The following is a 25,581-nucleotide window of genomic DNA, read 5'->3' as shown; positions in this document are numbered from 1 at the left end:
TTGAAAGCAAACTGATGTCCTTGTTTGATATCCTACTTTGGTTGTTCTGTAAGTCCACCTCGTCCTTCCTTTAGTTTTCGTCTGTCAAACTTGTCTTCTCGGAATACGTTTGTTTGTACCGTTACAGCCGTTACAGGTTGTCACGTTCACTCTACGGCTGACCTGTAGCAACATTACACTAAGCTGCTGAACGTCAACGAACATCCCCTAAATCCTATCCTTCCCCGAAAATTATTGTACTCCCCAACCTCGACCAAACCGCGAGTTTTACGGTTTCCCACAAACTAACATAGAACGTTAAGGTGACACATGGCGATATCCAAACAAGGCCGACTTGTGCTTCTACTCACAATATCAAAGACACTAATCTACTGAAATAATGAATGTACTAAGTCGATCTTCTTATTTAAAGCTTTTTGCTAGGGCTAAAACGCTGATATAGAAATTGCACTGTAGTATGATGCTTTTTTCGTTTGATATCTGCCTTCAAAGTTTTGGTACATCATTGAATTAAATTGAACCTTAAGAAGCAAATGTGAATTAAAAAGAAAACCAAATGAACTCGGCTCCGTTATACCTAATGGCACTTGAGCCTGAGAAATAAACGATTAAGTAAAAAAAGAACGTAGAACAGTAGAACAACGTAGAAAAACTTCGTGCAGAAAAACTTATCAAATGGCGAATTTATTTTTTAAACCTAGTTCGGAACTGACAAACCTCGTCCTGAATCACCGTTCTAACCCTAACCCAATTTAGATTTGACCGAGCAAGAATTGACCTGACATTGGTGGTTTGATTACGTCCTTTGACGTTGATCAAACAAATTGGAGTCTAATTATGTAATCCAACAGTATATGGTATCGGCGTCTACCTTACTATGACACTGAGCGACTGCAGATGCCGGATATCACCACTACATACGCACAACATCTATATAACCGAAAAACGATTCGCTAGCATGAGTCTCTCTGGATGACTATAAATACCAACCCGGTGCTAGGCAGCCATGTTTTCGTAGTCAGCATCGAACTCAAGAGCAACAACGTACATTGGCCTAATCATATTAGGGAATTTTTCCTCCAATACTAAAATGTGTTTCTAGCTAATCACATCAACCCAAATTGACTTGCTGTACTGCAATCCAATAGCTTGTAACCGTTTGTTGGTTCGAATAGCTGTTGTTATGCGGGAAAAGAATTTTTTCGGAGAAAAAGATTTCGCCATCATCGATTGTTATTCCTCAAACGTTTATTTGTTTACAAACATTGAGCTGTCAGTGGGAACCACTTCCCAGTAGGAACCAGAGATGTTTGCTCGTTATTTTTCAATGGGGTTGTATAGGCGGTGTCAGGAGGCTGATAAATACCTACCATGGACTACGTAGTCGAGAGCATTGTTAGGAAAGTTGAATAAGGTCGATGAAACGCTAATTGGTGCCGCGTAGATGGTGTGCCGTAGCTTATGGTGATTCAGCTAAGCTAAAGCTTACATTTAAACAAAAGTAACCAATTACAGTCATCTCTCCCTTACTCGATATTCTGTATCTCGATATTTCCCCTAACTCGATGGAATGCGCGGTCCCTTCAATCTAGCATGCTTTGATACCTCTGTAAGTCGATACCTCTCTAACTCGATGTTCCCTAACTCGATGCTATCTGTTTCAAGTTCCCAAGTAAGTTTACCTCTCTAACTCGATATTTTCATGAAAAGTTCCAAATGTCCTCCAAACGTTAATAAATTTCGTGATTTTGGTTATTATGATTAAATTGATAGTAAAATTAGGGTTTACTGCCAATTTCTGGGTGCTAAAATTTTTAATTTTTGCAGATCGGTAAAAAGTGTCACATAGGTAAATGTCTTAAAATTGTATTGTTTTTCACGTTAAAATAACTATTCTGAATGTACTTTGTCAAAATAATAAAAAGTTAAAAATTTGAAATATATGTGTTCTGCATCTCGATACCTCCCTAACTCGATGGTCCCTTCAATATCGAGTAAGGGAGAGTTAACTGTACCTAAAACTTCATAAGCTACGGATACTTCATCCACGCGGATATTGTCGTAGGGTAAAGTGGTCCAAAATGACACTTTAGGATTTGTGTCGTTTTGTCGTAAAAAGATCCCCATCTAGATCATTCGAAGTCCTTACCTTTCAGTCGTCGCGCGGTTTGCCACCGTCAGAACCACCGCGCTGCTGTTGTGAATGAAAAGCGAGGTTTTTTCAGCAGTGTTGTACAAAATACAACAGCGCGACGACTGAAGTGTTAACAGTAATTTCACAATATTTGCTAGCTACCACCATGAAAACATTTCCAATATTTGAGCTGTTAAGGTTTAAGATTTTAAATCGTGTCGAAAAGTAGGTTGAATAATGGGAGTGGTTCAAAATAATCGAATGGATGGGGTAGAATGTCATTTAGTATGGAGAACGAAGAGTCAACAGTCAACAACCAAGCGTCTCCATGAGTTTGCCACAGAGGTATTCGCTTATTCGTTAATAAAATCGTCGGAAAAGCTTACGGCTTTGGCATAAAAAGTAAAAAATTATTGAATTTCATCGGGAAATTAAGGGAACATCTACACTCAAAATAATCCACACGTCATTGCTACGTGGAAAATCACGTAGATCATTTGAAATTCATTTTGTCTCGACTTCACCTGACTAAAGTAATGTTTACCATACCATTATTGAACACTAAGTGGTGACCCGGTAATATTTACCGTGGTTAGCCTATCAGTGTTACGTGAAATTCACATCGACACTTGAATTCATTTTGACAACCGCATTTCGCATTCATTCGGTGTTGTGTACAAGTGCGAAGAGCATGTTTGCTGTTTTTTTTTCTAAGAGCTTGAGGAGCTGCCAGACTTCACAACATTTTTAATATCAATTTCAAGGTAAAATAATTTCGATTTCCAAGGTTTTCATATTATTTATTGTTTTATTTCTGATTTTAATCCACACAGCAGCAAAGTTAACTGGAACGCAGATACTTTTGGAGGCGAATTATACATAACCCCTGAGATGGAAAGCATTAATAAACAGCAAACAAATCCAAGCAGTGTTTTGATTTAGCTACGGATTGCTTGATCTATACACAGTCATTGCACTGGTGCCCGTGAGCAGGCTACTTGAGCAGTAATTACATTGAATAAATATTTAAATTTCTCGTTCATTTAATCTTCTTATTTTCAAATTGAATAATGAGAAACAGTAACAGGGTAGTTTATATTAAAACATTTTAATAACTTCCATTGAAAACTCATCTCGAATCTATTGAACCGCTTTGTAAAAAATACGGGTAAATTCACGTAGCTCTTACGTGTAACGCCGGTTGAACGGACGAAGTTTAATAGTTCATGCGTTCATTCAGTGGTACCTACGATTCACGCAAGTGCTACGTGAAAAGTGGCATCAAACGAGTGTTTAACAGGGTCGCCTCTGTTTTCGACTTTCACCTTTCCCGACAAACGATCCGGAGAAAGTTTAAAACCATGTTTCTTTCATTTCTTGACGAATAATGTTGTTTTATTTTGTTGTATTTCAGATCAGTAGTCGAGAAGCTTGACCTCGGAGCTATATCACATATGTAATTGCTTGGCATCAAATGCGAATGTTGTTTGAAACACGACTGCGTTGATGACATTTGATAGCTGTTTTCTTCAATCATCATCCATCATTGAAAAAGCAAAGCTACTATGTTCAATTTTGTAACATGTCAGCAATTGCGCCATTTGGCAGCAGCTCTAAATGTCGAATTTCCGACGATTTTTTACAATTTATCTGTAATTTGGATACAAAAATGATGTACTACAATAATGTTCAGAAATAAAAAAGGAATGATACTACAGTTGAACTTTTTTGATTAGGCATGCGGTTAAGAATCTTGTAGAACAAAAACTGTAGAGAAATGTATGTTTTACAGGTACTTTAATGAACAGAAATCAATTTTATGAGGTCAAAACCATCTCTAATCGGCATACAGTGTTCTCAAAAGTTGTAAGGACTAATAATATGTTCAACTAGTGGTATTTATTATGATTTTCCTTTCTCCAAATTCTCGTTCGAATTTTTGGAATGTAAAAAATAGCCAAAAAACACAAATTCGACTTGAGGCACCTCCTAATCTTCTCCAAATTGGATGAAAATTTGTCTGGTAGTTTGTTTTAGTTTTGCAACTAGGACAAGGGGGTGACTGGTTGAATCCCAGAAATTTTGATTTTTGCGAAACTGTCTAATATACATCATTGGGACCTGTTTTGTCTGTTGATGTCATCCAATAAATAAGAAACTAAATAATAAGAAAAGTGCGATGGAAAAAAGCACGTATGTTTTCACGTAGCAATGACGTGTGGATTATTTTGAGTGTATAAGAGTTTATGTTCCAAGATTAAGCAGGGGTTTTCAGCCTTTTTGGATCGCGGAGCACTTTTTAAAATAAAATTGTTTAGCGGAGCACCTGCTCTTCATTACTCCTCAGTTGGAAATCTGATCTTTTTTCATGCTTAAATTGACGCTGTAATTTATAAGAACATCGTGAATTAAGATTTATATTGGTTAATCTTTCTTAGTCAACCTTTAAGATGAATTTGATTTGAAGCCAAACTTCCTTTGAACTTCTTTTAGTCTGAAAAATATATCGAAAGGTCATTTGCTGTTACTAATCGATCAAGCTTTGAGCTCAAACGGATGTTGGGTACTCTGGATTTGTGCTCGATGAAATTTGATTTTGATTTTTTAACGATTAATTCTAATCTTGAAAGATTTGTTTTATTTGGTTGAGAAAGTTTTTCAGGCACTGTGAAACAGAGTTTTTCGTCAAATATTCCAAAATTCTTGGTTTAAATTGCACTCGTTAAGAAATTTAGGGTTTTTCGCGTTTTGTTCGAACAACTGAATGAGTTTCTTGTGCGAAATATTTCTTTTTTAAGCCTATATTAATGTGTTTGGATGGATTAACAACAAGTTTAGCACTCAAAAATATATTCATAACTTTGATAAAATATGTAGGGGAATGTGGGGCAAGATGGGCACCCCTAGTTTGTGTCGTTCCTACCGATTTTTTTCAATACATTATTTGGGGTTCTGATGAATATCATTAAATTGATATGATGGCCATAAATTTCAGCTAAAAAATCAACAGCACAACGTAAATATTGTCCAAAATACATAGAAGTCCAAAAACGTACCTTTTCATATAAGATTTGTTAATTTAAAAGTGATATTTTTGTTGCGTAAACAAATTAATTCATTCGTTTTTAACCGTATAGTTATAGAATAATCTTCTGTAGATAATCAGGAGCAAAACTTTTTATCAAATTAAAAAAAAATATTTCAATTGTTTTGATTATATTAATAAATTTACACCCTTGGGGCAAGATGAGCACCATGCTCAAAACTAAGTAAAACTGTGAAATTATAGAACCACATTTAGCTGTGGGCTTGACTTACGGTATCTTCTTTGCACAAAACAATTTTTCTAAAAAATATACAAACAAACAATAAATTTAATCGTTTTTTAAGTAAAATCTTAGCAATTTATGAAAAGTTATTTATTTTCTGATAAAAGTTTTAAAAACTAAGCTAGTTGAAGATAAATATTATCAGATATTAAAGATAATATCTTGGGATATTGCAAACATTGAAAAATAACAGTTTCCTTTAGTAAATTGCATCTTTTTATGGGGGTGCCCATCTTGCCCCGCAGTTTTTTTGACCGATGATAAAAAAGCTATTTTTTAACGTGTTATTTGGAAAACTATTTATCACTTTTTAAAACTTTTAATGGTTGGAGGTCAAAGTAATAATGTAAAAGATAAGGATGGTCACCAATTTTACCAAAATAATAACGTTTAAGTAGGCTTAAATCGCGCTTATCCTTAGGGTGCTCATCTTGCCCCGCCTGACCCTACGTTAAATATTTGTAATTGTGTATCACAGTATCACGGTTTCAAAATTCCGATTATTATCGCATTATTCAGTTGCATGCTCTTTAGATACTTTCACAATTTTAAAAGTTGTATTCTATACTAAATTCAAGAAAACCCAATGTTGCTAAAGCTAAAGCTTTCCTATACAAAATAAATGGGAATGAATTTTCCTAGACAGAATATTTTTAACCAACCAATTAGCCCATATGTTGAACTTTTCGTTAAAATATCCGAGATACACAAAAATTCAATAATGTTCGAGATTTTGACCACCATAACGTCGAAAACAACATATGGTGAAGATGAATCAAAACCTTTAAATTTTCAAGAGCACAAATCTAGAGAACAAAACAGCGGTTTAAAAAAAATCTATCGGTTGGTCACAACCAACGAGTTACTAATCGATCAAATTTTCAGCGTGGTCGTTTGCTTTATTCTCTAAGTTTGTACTCTCTATAGTTCTAGATATGACTTGGTTCGGTATAATTAAAACCGTATTTTATAGCAAACATTTGAGATATTTCAAGGTATTGGTAATACTTTTCAAAACTGTCGCGAAGCACCTGCCAAAGCTTCACAGAGCACCAAGTGCTCCGCGGAGCACGATGTGAAAACCGCTGGATTAAGGCAACAGAGTAAACATATTTCAAAATCGTTTGAAAAAGAATACAAATTGAAACATTCTAGGAACAATCCAATGAGCCATTCTATTCTATGTTTCCCTACATGGAATCCATCAAGACCGTCCTGCAGGGGCACAGCGTAGGCGAAGTAGGAGCCGGATCCTATTCTTTGTACTTTTGATTCACTTCGGCAGTGGGTTTTTTTGAATGCTACAGACTTTCTATTTAGCCATATGCGTCGTACTAAAGCGCTTCTTATTGCAAATTTTCAGACAATATGCCCGAGAAAAACCTCCCATGCCGAAGAGAATCATGGAAGTGCCCAAGTAGCTCTACACCTCACGTCGTAGATCGGGAGATAGCTGTAAAGAGCTTCTGGATGAGAAGAATTCAATGGAAAAGATCTCCCTATGGATTTTGTCTGGAATCAACCATGGAGGCTCCGCTTACTAGCATGTTCTTTATCTTTGACGCATTCACCACCAGTTCGACATTTGCTGCGTTTCACTTTTCAGACAGATGTACAAGTCTGTCACCTTTTCAAAAGTTCGACCGACAATCATCCGCGAAGCAAACAAGTTGACTGGATCAGTTGAAAATCGTTCCTCGGGCGTTTAAACCCGGCTCTCCGCATATAACGCCTATGTCGTGCGCAATATTGACCAACAAGCTCAAATTCATCACCTTGTCGGAGTCTGCGGCGGGATGCAAACGAGCAAGAATATTCGCTCGTATCAGTCTTGTTGGAGTCTTGAGAAAGCTGTTCTCTTCCATGATTTTCCATAGCTCTACGCGGTAGATGTTTTTGTATGTCGCAATAATTACAAAAATTCGTCATCAACGATGTACGGTACCGTCTACAGCTACCGGAGGAGTGGAAGCAAGGCGTTATCTGCCCATCTACAAAAAGGGCGACAAACTGGAGTGTGAAAACTATCGTGTGAGAGAAAACCAGACAGGGTAGGTGAGGAAGGGCTGGAAGTTTTGTTTACAAACATCTTCGACAGGTAGGTGAGAGATTGTCGAGAGTGTTGTCGAGAATTATTCTAATCTGGTCGCCCCTGCTCCTTGTGTGCTCTACTCCTTCCTTTCTTTTTCGACAATTTTATCCACACTGATGGCAGCACAGTTAGATTCAGTTTCAGCATCATCCGAGCCAGGCAGTAATGTTTGTAAAAAAAAAACGGCCAGCAAGTTGAAGATGGCCTCCTAGCCACTTTCGCCAAGTGATTACACCTTACTCTGGTTACAGAGTACAATGCACACGGTGTCTTAGTGGATGAACTTTATTACAAAAAAATAGGTAAGTCTGAAATTTCGAACTAAAAACAATTAGACTTTGCTCTTTCATTTGCGACCAAAATCAAAATAATCGGTCGGGGGGTCCAGAACATTTTTTTTTTATTTTGTGTGAAGTATTCATGGATATGTGTTTTTGTACCGATACACATTGCGTTGAACATAGATACGGGACAAACTGCAAGATCAAACAATTTGAACACCTTGGCTTGGAAGGTAAAGTTGTTCTTGCTCAAAAGAGCTGTAATAAGCATATATGACATATGATATACGCATAATTGCAAAATTGTCTCAAACGTCATTTTAGTTATTGTCCACGAAAAACCTTGAAAATCGTACTTAAATTGGTCATAATGATGTAAGAAGTTATTAGGAAAAATTTTTAATAGGTGAAGATGCATCGATATCAAACCTCGAACTTTCAAGAGCTTGTTTGTAGATTTGTATCTTGAGAACCTGACAACCTTTTGCGTTGAACATTTTATTGATTAGTCGCCACCAGCGAGTGACCAGTGAGTTACCGGTTGTCTGCTTCTCGAGTCCTCCGATAATTTTGTAAGGCTTGTCACGCATGGCTTAACCACTCCCCCCCTTGGAGCGAGATACAAAAGTGACTTATCCGCCTTTCAAACAATACAATTTCAGTTATTCGAATTAACTAGTAGAGGGCTTCGCATGTGATAAACCTTTTTATTAGGCATGTAATATACTTGCCCCATGGTGCTGAAAAATACGCTAATTTGGATGGTATTTGAGATGTTTCTTATATTTTTTATGTTATTTTCTTAATGGCACAGTGCTTATGAAAAGATCAGAAAAAAAGATTATGAGGATAAAATGGTTTTAAGATTTTTGTACTTGTTTGCAGTACTATAACCCCATATTAACCCATCTACCGGCAGCTTAATATTTTCAAAATATTCAAATCGCGATAACTTTTTTGTTTCTCAATATTTTTGAAAAAAATTTCCACAACTTCTCAAAAAACTCTCTTATTTTCAGAATCTGTATCGGTTTTGAGCATTGGTCATCTATAGTCGGAGATATTCCTTGGGGGACCGACGCATAGCCATAACTCTCGTAATTATCTTTGGCTACAGATTTTTTCTCATATTCGGTTATTCGCTTTTCAAAACTGAACTTTGATGAAAGTCTATTGTGAAGAAATTAAACAAATCGGTGTAACTGTTTTTGAGCAATGAGCTTTTATATTTTAAGTACCACTCTAGCCGTAACGAGATCTTGAAAATTTCATAAAACATCATATTGAAATTTTATATGGGAAGTGTCGGTCCCCCAAGGAACACCGATATATTTTTAAAACCAGTTGACCAATGGTGAATACCGACATAGATTCCAAAGGTAGAAGAGTTTTTTGAGAAGTTGTGAAAAAATGGTGGAAAAATATAGAGAAACAAAAAAGTTATCGCGATTCAAATATATTTTTGTGCTGAAAAAATGAAGCTGCCGGTAGAGGGGTTAAGCTAAATAATAGCAAACAAACTCAAGAAAACCTCTTCTGCTATCTGTCGAATTGAATTTCTCTCTTCAGCAAATTTCTTTATTATGGTTTTAAGAAAGAGCTTTTACAATGGGATAATGAGTTTGTACTTACATTACAGTACAAGCGTGTTTGGAACATACCTCAAAATTTCTTCATAGTAATTTGCATATAAACCTACATTGTCTTTGGGCCACCTTAAATCACCACCTAGAAAGCTGCGAATTTCACAGAACACTATTTTTATAGTAAGGATAGTAAGGAACATATGTGAGATTGAATTCTCAAACATTTTTTAATTTTGAACCGCCCTAATGTACATAAACACATAGATAGAAAAATTCAAACATATGTGCAAGTTTCTCGAAATCATACAAAAAAAAAATTACTCTGGACCCCCCGACCGATTATTTTGGTTTTAGCAGCAAATTAACGCGAGAAACCTAGACTTTATTGTGGTGAAGTTTCAGACTTACCTATTTTTTTGTAATAAACTTGTTCTACGAAACACACCGTGTGCACACACCTTGGTGCCTACTATTAGCTCCAGAAGAAATTGCGATCAAGAAAGATTCACGCCCGCAACAAATGCACGATGTATAAAACGGGCATGAATCGTGGACTATGCTCGAGGAGGACCTACAAACTCTTGGGGTTTTCGAACGGTGGAAAACGGTGTGTGGCGGCGAAGGATGAAGTTTCTGTACGCAACTTGGAGCAGAATTCGATTGTTACATCTAGTGCTGAAATAGTAGTTTACGGAACAAGTTGCAGAATGATGATTTTTACAGCACGAGTGGTAAATTTATCCTACGAGGCTTGCCGAGTAGGATAATTGCGACGAGTGCTGTAAAAATCGAGTTCTGCAACGAGTTACGTACAACATTTTTTGCAATTTCGTCGAAGACCACTTGAGAGCATCAGAAATTATATCGGAATGCACTCACCATTATTTTACAATTTCTGAAAAATTGTTGTGTAATGATTCATTACGCAACTCAAAACAGTTGCGTAATGAGAAAGCGTTGCGTAATGAATCATTACAGCACTGATTTCAGTTGCGTAATGACTATTCCCGCTCTGCATACTTCAGTGCAGGAAAGTAGGCCGTTTTATGACAGATTGGCGTGATGAAAAACAGGCTATTACGATGACAAATTGCAAAAAAGTCATTTAACAACTTGTTACATAGACTGCCTAGAAATTAAACTGTATGGAACCCGATTAACACAAGGTTTTATGAAATTGAGATGGGATCATCTCTAATGAGTATCAATGCAACTCCTCCCAATATAATGACAATGGAAATGCTTGAGGACTGTGTATTATTTAGTACCTGTTCGGTGTATAAGCTCTTAATACCCGCCTCCTTGAAGAATCTTTGAATAAAAGCTTGTAATTTAGTATGTACAGTTTCCCACATCTATCTGATTGCATGCAATGTTGCTATTACTGTGGAGTGTGTTGATCGGTGTAAGTGAATCTTTTGGAGATACCATAAAAGTCTTGACAGCGTTTGGTTTTCTTTGATTCTTTGCTATGATTCCCCTATGGACACCTACATTTCTCACCCGGGATCCGCAGTTGATCTTGGAAAGCTCTTCACAAAGTCTTGCTCTTCGTATCTGTAAAAGGTTGTATTAGACTGTTGTAGGCTAGACCGTTTGAATCTTTGAGCTAGTTTATGGTGATAACATTTGATAGTATCCCGCTGTTGTGGCTGTGTGTTTTACTAAATAATCGCTATATGAATAGGATAGGAATAAAAAAGATAGGTAACATACATATCCTATAGATAAAGAAGGCGAAAGTAGGAATTACGAATAACAAATAGAAAACCGGGTAACATAGAATTGCTACGAGGTGGCAACAAAGCTTATCGAATGGAAATCCGGAAGTGAGAAAAGAAAACTAGTGCCAAAAATCCTATCGGCTATGTAGAGGGGATGTTAGTAGAACTGTGCAGGACCTTTTTCAAGCCAATGCAAAAACCCATCCAATTAAAAAGAATTGTTAAATCAAAAACATGAAACAACATTGAACCAGCAGTATTTTAAAACTCCAGCCAGAGAAAGAAAGAAACCGGAAATAAATATTAAACGAGATGCAATTTGCGCGGGGAATACCTTGTAAGTGGTGTTTTTGCCGGCCAACTCTTTCTTCTCGGTTTTACGCGATTTCTAGTGTATCGATTCGAGAAGCCGATAAGAGCCGGTTTTGGCAACGGATACGACCGGTAATACAAATGCACAGTACACATAGATTGGTGTGCGCGAACATTGCAAAGATCCCGTAATATGGATAATAGAGAGAAGAGTAAATATGGAAATAGAAACAAAGGAAAAGGGACAATGATAAGAAAGTAGCATGATATAATAGACAACTAAGTATGCATAGAATAAGGAGTGTTCATTAGGCACGACACGCAAGTTTTGGTAATTTCTTATGCTTTTCCCCTTTTTAATACAGTGCTCTATTTAATGCAAAGCTTGACGTGCTCAATGAATGCCCCCTAAACAAAATTGTTTTTCATGTATCCAAGGAGTACTAATGCTACAATAGCATTATCTGTTTGTCTGTAAAGTGTAAATGTGATAAATAGAACTTAATGTTTTTGTGTATTTAAAATAAGGTGGAACAAAATGATTGAAAACAAAACACGAGACTGGCAAAACTGATTTATGGAAACGAGAAACTGCTTCAAAACTTAGAGAGAAACCGCAACTAATCGTCACTTTTGGCAGTCTCAAAAACTTTTTCCACGATTTACTGATTTCCGTAGAAAGTTTTGTAGCAGTTTAAGGGCAATTATGAAAACAATTATTTTGACTTCTTACCCGGTAGCTCAGCATCAAACCCGTCTTGTTGAGCATCCAGAAAGGACAATACACAATCAACGTCAATCCATCCGTGCGATTTTCGTATCTATCCAAAAAAAAAAAACAATAAATTAATTCATCATTTCAAACAGTCTTCTTCACTCGACCCTTACTTAACACCAAGCTGGAGCGACATCACTTCCACCGAATCATAGGCATTGAACGTCCACACGCCGAATTCCGGTGGTTGTGCTGGAATTTCCGTTGTGCACGACCAATCCTTTTCCAAATAATTCACGAGCTACCAAGATAAATTAGAAATTCAACATTTGCAAACGTTTATTGAACAACTAATGTTCACTCACCCTGGCCACAATGTAGGATGTTTCCGTAGCCGATCGGGCCGCCGTTTTCACTGTCGGAAGATGCAGAAGCTCACCCGGTCGGAGTAGCTTCTCGCCATAATCCAGGTAGTCTTCGCCAACAATGGTCGAAGCGTTGGAAAGACTCTCGGTGCTGGTGACGATATCGGCTTCTAGTTCCCTACGAACGGAACAACCCGCCACAGAAATGGTCAACCCTATGGGTAATGCGTTGCGTAGCATCAACGGTGGCCGCAGGTGAATCTCGAAGCATGCACTCATCATCGTGTGCTTCGATGTAACCTCGTGGAAAACATCGTGACGTTCGCGAACGGCCTGTAACGATTGAATGGATTAGATGGAACATGAGAATACTGTTACGAAAACGGTCCTTACATTGATATAGAACGGCTCAAATGTTCTGATAGGATCACACTGGAGCGACTTGATGAGATTTAAATTGTTAGGCGACTCCTTCCAACTGATTCCTTGAGCCGATGAGTGGTAACCCTTCATCGAAAAGTGAAGATCCATATGGTTGTACAGGAAATACAGAGGCACGTTGAAAAATCCGCCCGGGCGAACTTCGCCAACAAAATATTTCTCGTGTTCAATGTACTGATGAACGTAGATCGGGGCAGTGAAGTGGTTGTAAATTTGAACGATTCCTCGCAGCACTACGACCGTTGCACCGTGATCGATCTTCACTTCGGAGATGATGGCCCATGGGTCTTGATCGGTTTTTCGGTAAACAGGGAAGTAACGCTTGTCCGATTTGTACACCGGAAGCGTCAGTTCCTTCTCAGTATCCCCGATGATCACTTTGAGGAATTTTTTCTTAGTACTATTTTCGTTGTCCTGCATCACAGTCAACATCGACAGATCGCAGTCTTTTTCTCGAGGCTCCAAATGGAGTCGACCGTTCGGCATCACTATACAGCTACTTACTTCCTGATCACCGGTCTGTTCGATTGCGATTAGTTCATCAACCCTATTTGATTGCAAATGTGAGGAATGTATCAGAAAATCTCCTCTGACAAAGTTGATTTTGATGTCCTGACCGGTATCGTTTTGAACCGTATATGGAGCTACAATTTCTGCCTTTACTATTCCTTCTCGCTTTATCGCTTCGGAGAAAGCCTTCCCCAAATTTTGGAATACATCCAAACAGGTTTTGCTAACAGTCATTTCCAAGCTGTCTCTGGAGGCAATATTGATTTTTGTAGTGGGGTCCCTCGAACGATCCTCATGATGATCCACTTCGAGCTCAAATGTCAACTCCCATGGTACGTTTTCGATTGCTCCGTTCGGCTGCTCCACTTCATTCGGTTCAATGACGTACTCCCATAGGGCCAGAGCCTGATTGTAGCATGACATGCTTAACCGCAGGGAGCTACTAATATTCATATCCGAACTCCAGTTAGAAACCTCTGCCTGCATGCTGGTTTCGATGAAAAGCATAGGAATCGTATTGATGCCCAACCCCGTTTCTATGATTAACGATATGGAAGGTACTTCGACCATACACTTCTCCTCTTTGATGTCAATCGTCCGCAGTGACTCCAAACTCAGTGCATCTTCGGCCAACTCCGGTCGTATGAACCAGAAATCATCCGGATCGTATCCTTTGATGTCCCACAGTCTACTGTAATCCTCTGGTGCTTGAGTCTCATCGAGTTTGGCTTGTTCATTTGCCGTCAATGTTTGCAGAGCATTGTTCATCAGTTCGATGACTGCCGGCGAAACACTGATTTTGATATCGGTCGAATTCAAACTCAGATGCAGTCCCTTGCCCTCGGGCGTCGAGCCGTTTAGGCTGATCGAACAGGGATATATAACGAAGTGTTTGGTGTCGTTGCGACGCTCCGGGTTGAATTCGGCATAGTACAAGCAGAAGTTGTTGAGTTCACCTTTGATAACTTGATGCTCTCCAATTAACCGCACGTTGAGCGATATTTCGTTGTTCAGAATCAAAGCGTGGCAGTTGATATCGTCCATCTGTTCCACCAAAATGATATCCGGTTGTTCGATTTTGATATTAATTTCCATCAGACCGACTTCTGATTTCTCCGTGGGAGCTGAGAATTTAAAATTATTGTAAGTTTATGAGTAATTCAATTTCTACACTGAGGATATATCGCTTAATATTATCAAACGACCACCACGACGATAATTATGAAATATGAAACATGAGCTGTTATAAATCATCAAGAATCCAGATTGGTTTGTGACACTGTTCAGCAAATTTGCTGATCATCAGCAAATTTTGACGAAACTCAATAAATCATGCTGAAATTTCAGCAATTGTTTTGCTGAAGACCAAATTAAGCAAAATATTGATAAATGACAATATGTTAGGATATCTCCTTCAGTTGACTCTGTAAAAAGGTACTAGCTATTTGTCATAAATGGACAATGCTGAATTTGGAACCATACCGGAGATTTTTTTTTTCTGTTCGGAACATAAACCATTTTAATCAATATTTGATCTATTGTAATATACCCCGTGTCCTTTGTTTAGTGCATGTCGTGATACTTTGTCACTATCGAGAAGTGATAAAGTTTTCGGTTTTCTTACATTTGTAATTCCTAACTTGATCACAGGAAAGGATTCTAATTGAAAGATTTGTTCACTTCGAATAGTGTGGTGAGTGCACTCTCCACAGGCGCGCCCCTTTATCAGTCAAATTCGGATCCCTTGATGAAGATAAGAAATTACACCGATATTGTCCATGCATCAGAATCCTAGTTCTTTAAACTAGAGAACGAAATAAATAAAAGATTAGAAAACAAATTGTTAAATTCGACTCAATTTTTTTTCTTGTCAAGATCATTCTCGGCCAACTGGGAAAACCGAGACTTGTCACAGGTTTAAAACGTAACTTTTATAACCTGTAAATATAGAATAAAATAATATATTAATCTGTCCACAGGCCGGGAAGTCTACTTCTGCGCCAACGGCAGCCAGTATTTATAGTCCAGAAATAGTGTAGGTACGAATAAGTAAATGGTACCAGAACCCTGCTTGAGATGGGTAGACATAACAGTCCTTTCCCCTATAGAAACTTTCTAAAAACTCTTTGAAAAACACATGCTCTTTAGAACAGCTCATACAACAAACATTCGAAAATATATCCACAATTTTATTTTCGAAACGCAATTTTGTTCATTTAATGACCACAACAAAATATGAAAATCATTGGATTCATTCTCAATATTACATTTAACAACTTCATCACCATTAAAGAACAATTTCGTTCATCTCAATACAGCAATCGCTTTACAAAAGAACAACTATGTGCGCAATAAACGACAATTTCGTCAGCTCTAAAGAACGATTTAGTTCTACTCAAAATGGCAATTTACCACACTTCAAAAATAAAACAATATTCAAAAACAAATAAAACTGGCAATTCGCCATCCCAAAGAAAACATGAAAAAAAAACACACGTTTCCATGATCCTTGTCGCCACTTTTATAACCTGTAAATATAGAATATTATAATATATTAATCTGTCCACAGGCCGGGAAGTCTACTTCTGCGCCAACGGCAGCCAGTATTTATAGTCCAGAAATAGTGTAGGTACGAATAAGTAAATGGTACCAGAACCCTGCTTGAGATGGGTAGACATAACAGTAACAAGGATCGATAAGTGTTCCTTTGATTACTATATCTTGTTCTCTTCGTTTTAAGCAGTCAGGACTAGGGTTCACTGGTAGATCTTTACCCATTTTTTTTATTCCGTTTATTTGGCAGGCTCAGGCGCCGTAGGGCATAACAGAGCCGAAATTTTTCTTTTTTTTACATAATTTACATCTTGAAATTTGTACTTATTTTAAAAACTATGTTAGTTTGGGGAAGTTTTAAGGTTAAGGAATACATTTGAAACAGGAAAGGAAAGGATTTCTAGGGATTGCTTAAGCTACTTAGACTACTAAGCTGATGACACATGCGAAAGCTCGATTCCATCGACGATAATTCTCCACACTGTTATCTGCCTCACCATCCGGTGTTCAAGGAGAGCAGCACCACCACAAAGGTTCGCGTGGTTTTTGATGCCTCCTGTAAGACCTCTTCCGGCATGTTTCCAAAACCAAGCTACATTTCTTCACAGATGTCTCCGAAGTAGCGTATGGAGCTTGTTGCTACGTCCGTACGTTCAATGCAGAAGATGTGAAGGTTCAACTGCTGACGTCCAAGTCAAAGGTGGCTCCACTTGCAACGAAGCACACCATAGCACGGCTCAAACTCTGCGCCGCCGTGTTATCTACGAAGTTGTATCACAAGGTGCAGCAGTCGATCAAAAACCCAGCAGAAGTAGTTTTCTGAACCGACTCCACCACCGTCATCCAAAGGTTGAAATCTCCGCCAAGCCGGTGGAAAACATTTGTTGCAAATCATGTTTTCACCATCAAATCTACCATCGATGTTTCTTCTTGGTTCCATGTACCAGGAATAGAAAATCCAGCTGACGAACTGTCCCGTGGTCTGCTACCCACGGATCTCATCAACCAAACCAGATGGTGGAAGGGCCCGCAGTGGCTTTCGGAATTCCCAAACCGTTGGCCGATTTTGAACGATCCAGCAGGATAATCCGCCACAGCCATCGAAGAAGCTCGGAAGGTAACACTCACCACGATCGTCGCCCCAGAAGATCAACTACCGGATCAGCTGTTCGCACGTTATTCAACTTACACCAAACTTCGCCGTGTCATAGCGTTGTCTGAAATACATCAATGCCCTACGAGCAGCAGGGCTAACGTCAATCAATTCTGTCGACAGCCGACCTTGCAGCCGCCAATCGTGCACTAGTTCGCCTTGCCCAATCACAACTCTACTCGGCAGAGCTATCCGCTGGCAAGAATTCGCTGAAATCCTCCTCGCTCAAGCTGCTGAAGTCTCATGTCCACGATGGCGGAATCCTCCTTGTCGGTGGACGCCTTTCGAATGCCGAAATTCCGGATAGCGTCAAGCATCCAATCATTCTATCTGCAAAACATCCCTTGGCACAACTGCTTGCCGAACACTACCACAAGGTTCTGCTCCACGCCGGACCGCAACTGATGCTGGCAACAATGCGCCAGAAATATTGGGTCATCGGATGAAGGAATCTTGTTCGTCGTACGTATCACCGTTGTGTCAAGTGCTTCTGGAGCAAACCTATCCTCATTCAGCAGAGTACAGCAGATCTTCGCAAATCTCGTGTCACTCCGGCACGTCCCTTCGCCATCTCCGGTGTCGATTATAGCCGGCCTGTGTTCATCAAGTCGCCCATCCGCAATCGAGCACCAACCAAGGCCTACATCGGCATCTTCGTTTGTTTTGCTACTAGAGCTGTTCACATTGAGTTGATCACGGATCTCTCCACACCAGCCTTCTTATCAACAATCCGCCGATTCGTCGCCCGTCGCGGCCTTGTTCGAGAAATTCACTCGGACAACGGGACCTTCTTCAAGGGAGCAGCTAACGCTCTCCATCGAATTAATGAAATGCTGAAGTCCAGTGATGCAGACCGAAATCAGATCCAGACTTGGTGCGCTGAAAAGCAGATCCAGTGGAAGTTCATCCCTCCCCGCGCACCACACTTTGGTGGATTGTGGGAAGCCGCGGTGAAGTCAGCAAAGCACCATCTCCTGCGTGAAATCTGATTTAGAAGTGCTGACACCCGGTCACTTCATGGTGAGATCAAACCTCCAAGCTGTTCCGGAACCAAGCTGTGTCGACACTCCAGACAACCGGTTGAATCACTGGCAGTTCACACAGAAGCTGTTCCAGCGTATTTGGGCTCGTTGGTATCCCGAATACCTCGCACAACTCCAATCGCGAGCAACGAAAGGTTATAAGTCACCAGTCCCGGTCCGGGTGTTATCATCAAGGACGAAAATCTGGCTCCTGTGCAGTGGCCGCCTGGAAGAATCACCCAGTTGCATCCAGGGAAGGACGGAGTTGTTCGCGTCGTTACCATGAAGACTGCCAATGCCGACGGCGTAGTGAGACCAGTTGCGAAGGTCGCAATTCTGCCCATTCAAACGGAAGTTGAACAGCTGTCCGGAACATGCTAAACGCGCTTTTGAAGCGCTATCAGGTGATTAGCGTTTCAATAATTTATCATGTATCCGTTCCATCTACCGGGTCTTCCGTTGTTTCTAGTTCGTTTATGCCCTCGTAATTCATCAACCAATCGTCGATCGCCGCTGCAGTTCGTCATGCCAGCCTGATTATCATCAAATCGTTAAGAAGTTCAGCAAACACCAACCCTGAACTACGTCAAGTATGCTGTAGCTACAAAGACCGGTAGAGCAGTCCGAAACTAGCTTAATGCGCAAACAAGGCGCAATCAAGTGATTATTTAGCGTACCTTTACTTCTAGCCAGGTCCGTTCGATCTACCGGGTCTTTTGTTGTCCACAGATTGTCTTCCATCAATCCTAATCCGTTAAATCGTCACTCGCTCATCTCTACAGTTCAGCAAATCTGGTCCGGAGCCTACAAAGAGCGGTAGAGCAGTCCGAAATTGCTCAACGCGCAAATTAAACGCAATCAGGTGAATGTCGCTCCAATATCCATCCTTAATCTGTTCGATCTACCGGATCTTTCGTAGTTCCAGATCATTGCGTTCGTTCCATTAATCTCTATTGGAGCTCGTCTTCAATCAGCCGGGCCGAATACTCCATCAGCGTTAGACAATGAATGGCTTCATCCACCCAGAGACTATGAATGGAGAGTTACGCAAAGAGAACTGGTAACAAGTTCCTCAATAACAAAACATTTAATTATTCCGGCAACCTATTTACGCGCTTTCCAGTGACTTTACTCAAATGCACTCTCAGCGCAAATGTTTGTTTCCAAAGTGTCGAAGAAGAACAAAATTTAAATTACCAATACAATTTCAGAGTCTATGAATGGAGAGTTGCGCGAAGACTGAAACCAAGTCTACACTCAAAATAATCCAAACGTCATTGTTACGTGAAAACATACGTGGTTTTTTTCCATCGCACTTTCCACGTAGCTCTTACGTTAATCATAGGTAGCCCAGAATGAACGCATGAACTTTTGACCTTCGTCCATTCCACCGGCGCTACACGTAAGAGCTACGTGGATTTTCCGGTAGCCTTCACGAAGCGTTTCAATAGGACCTAGATGGTTTTGCATTGAATTTAACTGGAATAAAGACCAACCTTATCTCTAATAGGCTTTGGAAGAAAACTAATTCCCAATTGGAAAATGTAAACAGACCTAAAAGATTGTGATATTTTTATATTCAATCTGAGCATTATGAATCATGTTTCCCAAATGTTGTGAGTTTGTTCTGTCTTGTTGTAGCCTTCGCCTTCGCGTGCTATAATTGATAGAGATTATAAATCGGGTATAAAATATGAAGTAATGCAGGGATTCTTTCGGTATTCTGAAGTTCCTCAAAAATCAAGCGGGCGCCATCTTACGATTTGCGCTCAACACCGAATGTGTACGTACATGCACACGCAGAAAATCCTTGCACGATTGACATAACTTTTCCGATAGTTGTTTTAACATGCCTGGATACGATTGTTACAAGCATATTTTCGGTGCTTCTAAGCTGATAGTATGGTTTGCCCAATCGCTTTTGCGTTTGTTTCTGTCTTCCATCACATGATTATTTCAATTATATTATTGTTGAATTAGCTTTCCGCACATATTTACCTTGAAACGTTATGAGCTGTACTGCAAAAAACCGCTGATTACCAACAAGCGAAGTTGGAGTAGATGTAAGTCAATGCGCTCTCACTCTCAAGATTGTGGTTCGTATTCCTGCTCCCATTTTTATTTACATTTTGTCGCATTTTGGCAATGTCGATAAAGAAGATTCGTGCCGGGTTTGACAACACAACATCAACAATAATACCATTGTCATGATTGTATATTAATATTGAGTCAATCATATCTATGGTTGATTCAATTATTTTGTGTAGTTGAACCAATCGTACCAAATAGTTAAGCCAACCATAGATATTGTTGAATCAATTTTAATGTATGGTTGACTAAAATTCAATGTAAAATATGATTGATCTACCAGCAAATATGATTGACTGGACAATTCTTTTTTCTCCGTGCAGATGTCAAAATGAACTTAGGCACCTACGTGAATTTCACGTAAGTGCGATAGGTAACCTCAGTAACAATTACCGATTCACTATTTGATGGTTATGAACGGCTTAGTGATCTTTATCTTAGTCAGGTAAAGTGGAGGCAAAATGAATTTGGAATGATCTACGTGATTTTTCACGTAACAATGACGTTTGGATTTTTGTGAGTGTATACCTATTGAACTGTCAAATCGTCTACCTATCGAGCAAAATAAACAAACACGTTTTGGGGCGAGAGGAGTATTGCTGTCGTAACGAAAGTAAAAAAAAAAAATATGTACATTTAAAGATGCGGTGTAATATGATGATGTAACTTACCCCATTCTCATTACATGTAATGTAACGGTGATGTAAGTAATCTCCCTCCATTAGTGGAAACACATAAATCCGTTTCATAGTTGAACGGTAACTGAAATTCAATAAATCATACAAAATTAGTCAGGAAACAATATAATAATTATTTAATCCAGACATACGCTGCAGATGTGGCTGTTTCAATTCCCAGTCGGAAATTCAAAGCAAAAGAAATTCACTGTTTTTTTTAGTTGCTGCAATTTAAATACCAGAGAACGTATTGTAATTGAAAATAATCAGAATGATTGTTTAGTGGAGAATTGCAACAACATATACGACAAACACCATGTACTCAAAAACATGAGCTTTTATCAGTTTCCTCACGGAGAGCAACTAAAAAAAACAGTGAATTTCTTTTGCTTTGAATTTCCGACTGGGAATTGAAACAGCCACATCTGCAGCGTATGTCTGGATTAAATAATTATTATATTGTTTCCTGACTAATTTTGTATGGTTTATTGAATTTCAGTTACCGTTCAACTATGAAACGGATTTATGTGTTTCCACTAATGGAGGGAGATTACTTACATCACCGTTACATTACATGTAATGAGAATGGGGTAAGTTACATCATCATATTACACCGCATCTTTAAATGTACATATTTTTTTTTACTTTCGTTACGACAGCAATACTCCTCTCGCCCCAAAGCGTGTTTGTTTATTTTGCTCGATAGGTACTGAGAGAGACTCGCGAAGAGGAAAAATATCAACGTCATATGCAGCCCAGATTCCGCTGTCACGAAACGTCAAATGCAGCCCATCGTTTCTATGGCTGGAAAAGTGAAAAGTATTGTATTCAAAATAAACTATTATTAAAAACCTCAGTCAGCGGAGCAGTTTTTCCATAGATGCTGATAAATCTAAACACAAGACTAGTTATTTATAATGTCTGCTACGTTTTTTGACATGAAATTTTACTCAAAATACCGTTTATGCTTCGGTGTGATGCAAACGCAATAGTTTTTTTTGCTGAGATGGCCATGTGAGAGCTTGAAAGGTTTGCGCAAAATTTATGTACACACTGAGTGGAATAAGAACTCAGCAATCGCAGAAAAAGAAGACCGTCTCCGCGAGTCTCGTCTCAGGATAGGTAGACGCAGTGTTGCCACATTTTTATCTGTACCGACGGCTCAAAAATCTTTTTTATCTGTATCATAGATTCTAGATATCTGTACCCAAAATCTGTACCGCGTTCAATAGAAATTGTTGAAAAAACTCATAAAATCCTTTTGAACTTAGAAGTTTTATATAGTTTTTAGTGAAAAAAATTCCCTTGTAATATAATTATTATTCAATTCTATGGAAATTGTATCCTTCAATTATAGTTTTGTGAAAATTAGTTTCAAATTTCACGATTTTTTTGGATTTTGTGTCACAAAATTACCAATTCAAAAAATCTGTACCAATCTGTACTTTTTCGTGAAAATCTGTAATCTGTACCAAAAACTATCAAAAAAGCTGCACCTTTCCAGATAAATCTGTACTTGTGGCAACACTGGGTAGACTATTTGACAGTTCAATAGGTAGACTTGGTTGTAGTCTTCGCGCAACTCTCCATTCATAGACTCTGCATTCACCAATGTCTTCGTTTGGTCAAGCACGTGAAGAGAAGTCGATCGTCCGAGCAGCCGATGAGAGATCACGAGAACGAGAGAGTAGTCCAGAGAAGAGAGTAAAGGGTGTCCACAATAAAATTGCCAAACTATGAAATTGCTCTAATCTTTTAACCGTTTAACGTTAAATTCTTCAATGAAAATTTGGGTGAATTTAGCTCATAGTGCATTATTTACATCCTGCATGTTGAGGTACAACTTCCTGGCACGGGTTTTGGCGGACTTGTTCTGCTTCTCGTCGCGATTATGGGCCTTTTGTACCTTGAACGTTCGAAGCCGAGCCTTAGTTTTGGCTTTCTGGACAAAACTTCGGCTTAGGTGCATGTTCTTAGCCACATCCCGAACGGAGGCGTTCGGGTTTCGGTTGAAGGCCCCAACTATGCGGTTGTGATTTTTGGTGTTGTACGGAATACTTTTTCCTTCACTTCTGGGCTTCCGATCGGTGGTCAATCGTTCCTCGAACCGCTTAATCACTCGCGACACCGTGGAATTCGCGATTCTGAACGTTTTAGCGATGGAACGATGCGAGAGATCCTTGTTCTCGTGATGAATGCGTAAGATTTTATCACGCACGAGCTGTTCTTTCGACTCCATTTCCGCGAGTTTTGATCACAGGACTTTAAAATTTGCAGGATGTAAATAATGCACTATGAACTAAATCCACCCAAATTTTCATTAAGTTCTACCCAACGGTTAAGAAGTTAGAGCAATTTCATAGGCCTTTTCATGTGACAGATCCGTCTATGCATTTGTTTACATCGGTGGAGGACCGGTGCTAACACGGGCTTGTCATTTTCATAGAAGAAATGTCAAAGTGCTTCCCGATCAGCTGATTTGAGACGTCATTTGAATAGGCCTATAGTGTGGCAATTTCATCGTGGACACCCTTTACAATGAGCTTGCGCCTAAAAAACTACGGAGTTCCTATTATTTCCCACAACAATTTTATGACAAAATGAGAAGCCGTTTTATTCAAGGGTGGAGGGCGGCTGTCAACTGGGAGTAAAATTGAAAAGCCGCCAACCTAAGTCCAGAACCAGTTTTAAGGCTTAACGCGGAAAAGTAAAAATCATTCTTCGCAAAATTACAGGTAATCAATGCGCTTGAAAGAAATTGTTTGCAAGAAGTTATTTGCTACGTGCTACAGCAGTGCGCTGTTGGCAATTTAATCAGAAAATTCTGCTAAATTCCCAAAAAAGATGTTTGCGAGAAAATTGATTACGCCGTCACCATTGTTTGGCCGTTATTTTGTATGGTTGTTTACATTTTAGAACCAGCGACACGTCGGGGTAGCAATAAAGAGCCGCCAGTTCCACCCTTGGTTTTATTCAGTTACTTGCGACGTTTTTGTACCAGTGTAAAATCGACTCAAGTAGTGTTTTGTTTTGATTCGTGGTTAAGTCACTTTGTCTCTCCATACAGCGGAACGGCGAAAGTAGTGGTTAGGTTGCGAAAGTTGAAAATCTTACTTTCTTCGTTTTGTAAATCCGGAAATAAAACGTTCTAAAAGTGAAAAATCGAGTTGGTTCAGAGCGTCTGCGAAACACAAAGAATAGATAAAGTAAGTTTGTATACTATTTTGACTTGAGTCTGTTTGCATAAGTTTTCGAGATTTGTATAAAAAACGACTTCTTCATTTTTGACATGCACTAAACAAAGGACACGGGTATACCACAAAAATCGAAGAAAACTGGTCGCAGTGATTCATCCTGAACAGAAAATAAATCAACTGAAGGTGATTTAAAAAAACGAATGGAAATTGACGAAATGGCAGCTATTTGAAAATGCCATGTTGTAGCTCGGTAACGTAAAGGTTAATAAGAATATCATAAGAAATTGATACGAGTTTTAAAGCTGCAGTACCCTCAGTGCGCAAGAAATTAGCTTACCAATTGAAGTGCTGGATTTCCGTTCCCGTCTGGCTTGCTCTTCAGCTGCCTGTAGCGCCTTCTGTTCAACCAACTCTTCGGGTTGCAAAAACTGTTGCAGTTTGAGCAAAAAGTCCACGGAAAGAATCAAATTAAAACTAGACACTTTCACGTCCGCAAACATGTCGTTCTCCTTCATGTTAAACGTAATATCGATCATAGAGTGTATTGGAGCCATTAGGGCAGCCGTTTCTTCATCATCGCTTCCACTGGCGAAGCTAATCTTGGGATTATTCGATCGTCGTTCCATCATCCGTGTCAGCATGTTCTCTCGGTTCGGGCGAATGTCGTCCAACCGAATGTCACACAAAATGATAGCCGTGTTCAGAGATCCATCCGTTAGCTTCTTCCCCTGCAGTGATAGATAGTAGACCTCAAAACCGGCCAATCCTTGGTCCGGAGCTGGAAAACAAAAGTTATTGTGATGAACCCGGTCATGATTCAACTCCCTACATACCAGTGAACATCTTAATATTGATGCTATCGATTTGGAAGCTAAACTTCAGGAATGTGTCCACCTTTTGCTTGGCAGCTTCCTTCTCCCGAGCTGCGGCTTCCTGCTTTGCTTTCAGTTGAGCCACGTCCACGCCAAAAGGTTTGGCGGTAGCACGCTTGGCTACGGCAGACCAGTTAGTTTTAGCTGCAAAGGAGGAGCTATGATTAAAATCTCTACATCTAAAGGATTGATTCAATAGAAGGTGCATATTTTAACACTTTAGTATCACTTGTGACTGTGAGATTAGTCGCATACAGTGGTTCTCAATTGGTCGGTGTTCAGACAGCCCGGACTAGATGATATTTTGACCTTGTAAAGATAAGTCAAGAATCGCATCATTTCTGATCTTTCCGATGCTATTTAGATACAAATGTTTTATAAAACAAATAACTTCCTATATAACAGCAAGTCATGCAAATATTTTGTTATACAAAATGCTAGGAGTGCGATTTTCTCAGACCTTTGAAAAACACTTGGTCCAGTCTGTCCTAACACCGACAAACATCTTTAGTTCAACTGAGACTCATTGC

General features: G+C 39.2%; 1 protein-coding gene across 11 annotated transcripts in view; it reads right to left on the bottom strand.

Moving 5' to 3' along the window:
* LOC5573464 (vacuolar protein sorting-associated protein 13C) overlaps positions 1-25,581 on the bottom strand; it is a 71,547-nt gene that overhangs the window by 16,139 nt on the left and 29,827 nt on the right. For 7 of the 11 annotated variants that reach the window (XM_021841516.1, XM_021841515.1, XM_021841508.1 and 4 more), the window contains 7 exons: positions 25,013-25,195; positions 24,517-24,957; positions 12,932-14,613; positions 12,539-12,871; positions 12,347-12,474; positions 12,192-12,279; positions 10,917-10,979 (listed from right to left, as the gene is read on the bottom strand). In XM_021841516.1, the coding sequence (XP_021697208.1) occupies positions 10,917-10,979; positions 12,192-12,279; positions 12,347-12,474; positions 12,539-12,871; positions 12,932-14,613; positions 24,517-24,957; positions 25,013-25,195 (2,918 nt within the window). Of the gene's footprint in view, positions 1-10,916; positions 10,980-11,480; positions 11,535-12,191; positions 12,280-12,346; positions 12,475-12,538; positions 12,872-12,931; positions 14,614-24,516; positions 24,958-25,012; positions 25,196-25,581 lie in introns of all 11 variants that reach the window. The other 4 variants (XM_021841513.1, XM_021841514.1, XM_021841518.1 and 1 more) reach the window with 4 other exon arrangements.

This window comes from Aedes aegypti, chromosome 2 (assembly GCF_002204515.2).
Source record: "Aedes aegypti strain LVP_AGWG chromosome 2, AaegL5.0 Primary Assembly, whole genome shotgun sequence".
Classification (NCBI taxonomy): Eukaryota; Metazoa; Arthropoda; class Insecta; order Diptera; family Culicidae; genus Aedes; species Aedes aegypti.
The sequence above is the reverse complement of the archived record's forward strand: the minus strand, read 5'-3'. Positions and strand labels throughout refer to the sequence as shown.